At 55.1% G+C, this 4,812-nt stretch overlaps 1 protein-coding gene across 1 annotated transcript; it reads right to left on the bottom strand.

Moving 5' to 3' along the window:
* Positions 1–1,563: 1,563 nt before the first annotated feature.
* Positions 1,564–3,750, bottom strand: MPEG1 (macrophage expressed 1). The gene has a single exon (XM_045854767.1). It carries the CDS (start codon positions 3,748–3,750, stop codon positions 1,564–1,566), a length of 2,187 nt encoding a protein of 728 aa, XP_045710723.1.
* Between the last annotated feature and the right edge of the window lie 1,062 nt (positions 3,751–4,812).

The following is a 4,812-nucleotide window of genomic DNA, read 5'->3' as shown; positions in this document are numbered from 1 at the left end:
GCTGTTTGGATTTCAATTGCCTCTTCCTCTCAGGACTGAGTTCACCTCAAGCCTATCTCATCAGAATCCCGATATATTCCAGCTTGTAGCTAGAGGAGTTGAAACCCCAAGAAGTAAAATGACTCACTTAGGTCACCCTGGGGCAGTGGGGTCTTGATAGCCCTCTGAGGTCATACTTCCCAACTACTAGCCCCCAGGGTCTCTAAAAATTAACACAGCAAGGGGCTCATTTGGACAAGGCCCTGCATGCCCTGTGGTTCCAAGGTTAGGGTTTAATGTGACACCAGGTTCTTGTGACAACCAGAGACCCACACTCTGGAGTTAAAGTGGGATGAGGTCTGAGTTCCAAAAACATTACAAAACTCAACCTTGTCCCCAAGAAATTGCTGTGTTGGGTTGGAGAGTCGCAATTTACTCTGGAAAACTTGGGCTAAACAGGACATCCAAAGGAAGTCTCTTCCATGGGGACTGTTGGGGTGAGGTAGAGGGGTGGGGACTCAAATACTTTTTCCAAAGCCGAGCTTCATGGAACACCCATTGGAAGCATTCAGTGGCTTTTTATTTTCTTTCTTTCTTTCCTTCTAAAGATTTTATTTACTTATTTTTAGACACAGGAGAAGGGAGGGAGAAAGAGAGGGGAACATCAATGTGTGGTTGCCTCTTGCATGCCCCTCACTGGGGACCTGGCCCACAACCCAGGCATGTGCCCTGACTGGGAATTGAACTGGCAACCCTTTGGCTCTCAGGCCAGTGCTCAATCCACTGAGCCACACCAGCCAGGGCCAGTGGCTTTTTAAATGTTTTGACTGATAACACTTTGAAACATATTTTGCATTGTGACCCAGTGTATTGATACATATATATTAGTTTAAACCATAGAAAATGGCCAATTTTTGAGTCAAAAAATAATTAGATATGGGCAATTTTATATAATCAACTTAACATAGTACTGAAACAAAATTTCACCAAATAATTCTTATTTTATGCAAAGCACTATATTTCTTAATGTCAGCTCATGATTCACAAGTAAGTCAGACCCTGTTTAAAAAAGAAAAACTGTGACCCCAGAGAGAACATTTGGGGTCCAACCAAAGTAGTAATTCTGGGGAAACAGAGTGATATAAAATTTCTATAATAATTGCAAACCAGAATTCCAGCTTCAAAGCTACGTCTTATATGTTCTGTCTCCCCTGTTGATTCCCCCCTGCCAAAGGCCACCGAGAGCACCCTTGTATTTGAACAGAGTTGACTTTATTGGCTCCTTGCAACAAGGGAGGCAGCAACACACTGAAACTCACCATGGAGAATGGTGGGGCTTCTTTGCAGACGGCATTAGGGAACGGGATTGTCACAGGACTTGAGCTTGAGTTAGGCAGGTTGGAGGAGGATTTGAGGAAGTGTAGTTTAGTTCTACGTGGGTAACTTCAGAAAGTGGGGCCAATTCTATGGCTGGTTATCACACTACTTATCTACGTTGTAGAAGGAACAGAATGGGCTAAAGCTTTAATTAGTAATGAAGCACCATCATGCCTGGTTTAGACAGAATTCTCCTGGCCTGGGCATTCAGACAGAGGTGGGCTCTGCCATAGCTTCAGGGGCCCCATAAGTGCTCTGTTCCTGAATCAGCATACCCCTCTGCATTTTCTGGTAACGCTCTTTCTTGTAGTACCTGAAGCCATAGGTCACCCCTAGAGCAACAGCCACCACGGCCACCATGGTCCCCACACAGATGCCAACAATGGCTCCGACAAAGGGCCTGGAGCCAGGCTGGCTCAAGAAATTGGCTGGCAGGGACCCATCATTCATGCTGGCCTGCTGCCAGTGGCCGGAGCCCTGGAGCCTCACCCAGACATACTGACCATTGGAGTCCACCAGGACAGACAGCCTCCGTGAGCTGCGGTTGTTGTTGAGCAAGGGGGGGCGGGGAAGAAATGGGGGCATGCGGACAGCTGCCTGCTGCTGGTCCAGGAGGGCCCCAGCTCTAAGGCAGTAGAGGATTTGGCACCCATCAATGAGGTAAGCCTGGTGTTGGCTGTACCCTGCTGGGCACTTCATGGGATGGTCTGTGGGACTGTCCCGGTAGAACATCTCCTGCAGGAGCCCAGGGCTCTGGCCCTTCAAGAGGCCAGCCAAGGGGTTGCCTACTTGGCAGCTGAAGAAACCCCCAAAGGGAACTGCCTGCGCTGTGCACAGCTCGAAGTCGCTGCTGACGCACACCCTGAGGTCACCAAAAAGCGTCAGTGGGTAGAAGTAGGAGGGACAGGTCTGGCCCCCAGTCAGTGGGTTTGGGTGGTCAGGGCCATAGAGGCCTCCAAAGAGGAAGCTGACAGAGGCGGGCAGGGAGGCCTGGGAGGGTACGCACCAGGACGCAGCCAGGCGCACCACGGTGCGCTGCTCGCGGACCGTGCACATGGGCTGGCAGCAGTGGAAGAAGAGCCAGCACCTCTGGCACTGCTGTTGGCACTCAGAGTGGGTCTTGCTCGATGTCTTCAGCTCGCTGTGCAGGGTGCTGGCCTTGTAGTTGGACGGGCAAGAGGTGTTGCCGGTGAGGGGGTTCGGGGTACGATAGGCCTGGCAGAGACTCTCCGCTTCCTTCCCTGACACAGCCTCGCACTCCTGGAAGACGCCCCCGAAACTGAAGTTGGCTTGGTGGTGTCCATCGCACGAGCCATCGTCCACGTTGGCCTGGGGATTGAAGGCGGGCGCTCCACGCTTCAGGCAGCCCGGGTGCGCGTTGACTGCGTAGTAGCGGTGGATGGCACGGCGCACGAAGGTCGCCAGGCGGCGCACCGCGGGCGCGGGGAGCTGCGGCAGCGCCTCGGGCTCCAATAGCTCAGGCAGGGGCAGGCCGGACCTGCCGATCGCCACCAGCCTGTTACCTATGCCCTCCTGCCACGTCTTCAGGGTGATGCCTGGGTAGAAGGGTACCCCGCCGTGGCTCCGTGTCCTGGAGGTCACCGTGTTCCTCATGTAGTCCTGGAAGAGCTGGCTCTGCGCCTGCCAGGAGGCCGCAGCCCCAACGTTGACCGTGTGGAAAAACACGGCCGAGGCGGCCAACGTGATGTTGCTCCTCACTCCGGCCTTGCTGCCCACCAGTTCACGCTTCACTTGGTCCTCCTGCACCAACGTAGCCCCGGCTTCCACATGGGTAAGGACGTGCGTGCCATACCTGAGCACAAGCACCTCAGCCAGGTATTCGGCCTCGCGGGTCTGGTTGTTCTCCAGGTAGTCGCTGACGGTCAGCAGGTGCTGCAGAAAGGCAGGGTGGAAGTCGGGGGACTCCGGGGTCTTCACAGAGTAGATGTTGTGGCGGACCTGCACTCTGACCGTGACCGTCTCATACTCCAGGTTGTACTTCTTGGTGCTCTGGAAGTCGGTGGAGAACTTCCCGTTGAGGCTGGGGAGGAAAGAGAGCTCCGCGTTGATGGAGGCTGCCCAGGCGTCGGTGTAGCTGAGCCACTCGTCCAGGAGCTCGGCGCGGGTCTCCACCACACTCTCCCGCCGCGGCACCACGTGCACATGGTCTGGGATCAGGTACTCGCCGTCCTCGGTGGTGCGGCACTGCGAGTAGTTGTGCCAAAACACCAGCCCCAGCTCAACGTTGCGCAGGTTGTCCCAGCCGCCTCCCGGCAGAGCCCCCAGCACATTCAGTGCCTGCTTGCAGCCTCGGACGCTCAGCGCCCCTTGATTCCCCATGCTGCCGCACCCCGCGGAGAGCAGGACCAGCAGTGGTACAAAGTACAGGGCCATGGCTGGACAAGAGCTCCGCCGTGGTAGAAGCTCCCGGATGGTTTGGGGTAGTGGAGGACAAGTCCTTGAGCTGGGATCTGAAATTTACCCCGCCACGGGACAGAGTGACTCCGCCCGACCCAGGCCCCTCCCCACTGAGCAGTCCCCCTGCCCCAGGCGCCTCTCCAAGGAGTCTTGGGGACAGACTTATCACAATCACCAAGGGGAGTGAAACCCAGCAGATTCCAGGCTTTAGGCTGGGCTGGGGAGAGATGAGCTAGGCTTGCTGCTGCCCCAGGGGCCTGAGAATTCATCTATATGAATACAACCAAACCTTATGTACTGAGCACTTGATATTTGGCCCCCCGCCACAGAACGCAGGTCGGGTCCTGCTATTGCAAGTGTCAGGGGTAGATTGGGTGAGGAAGTGGCCTGGGGACACAGCCTGAGCCTCCCCCAGGTGACCAATCAGCCTGTGGGCACTGTGGCTGGGAAGTCACAGGTCACATTCACTCCAGGCTGATTTCCTGGAATATCAGCAGATATTCCAGAAAGGAGCCCTTCCTGGACAGGGGTCGGCTCAGGGCAATTCTAAGAGGTGAGGGGTGACTGCGCCAATGATCCAGAGTGCTGGGCATGGTCTGGACAGAGCTTCTAAAGGGGGGCTTAGCATACCCCAACCATCCAGGGCCTGAGAATTTTCCTCCTCCACTTCCATCTGCTTGGAGCCCTCTAGGGGCCTCCTTCCACTGGGATTAGCAGATGACCGAAGTGAGGCCCTGGGCTAGATGCTTTATAATCTCACTTTAACCTCTCAGCTGCTCCCAATCACATGTTAGGAAACTGAGGCCCAGAGAGTCAGGTGCCCAATGGAGCCAGCATTTGGCTCCATGTTCATCTGAGCCAAAGCACAGTTTCCATCTGCTGATCTGAACGTGGTGCCTCGCCTTCATAGCCAGCGTCCCTCCTAGGGCTTTTGCAGTTAAAGGAGGCTCCTGGAAGGGGCGCATGGGATCGTATAACCCGGTCTGGGTTAGACCTGGTTGCAGCAGTGAGCTTGGGGCAGATGTCTGTTGCGCCTGT

This window comes from Phyllostomus hastatus, unplaced genomic scaffold (genome assembly GCF_019186645.2).
Source record: "Phyllostomus hastatus isolate PE091 unplaced genomic scaffold, TTU_PhHast_1.1 phas_scaffold_11, whole genome shotgun sequence".
NCBI classification, from domain to species: Eukaryota; Metazoa; Chordata; class Mammalia; order Chiroptera; family Phyllostomidae; genus Phyllostomus; species Phyllostomus hastatus.
This window is presented reverse-complemented; position numbering and strand designations above follow the sequence as displayed.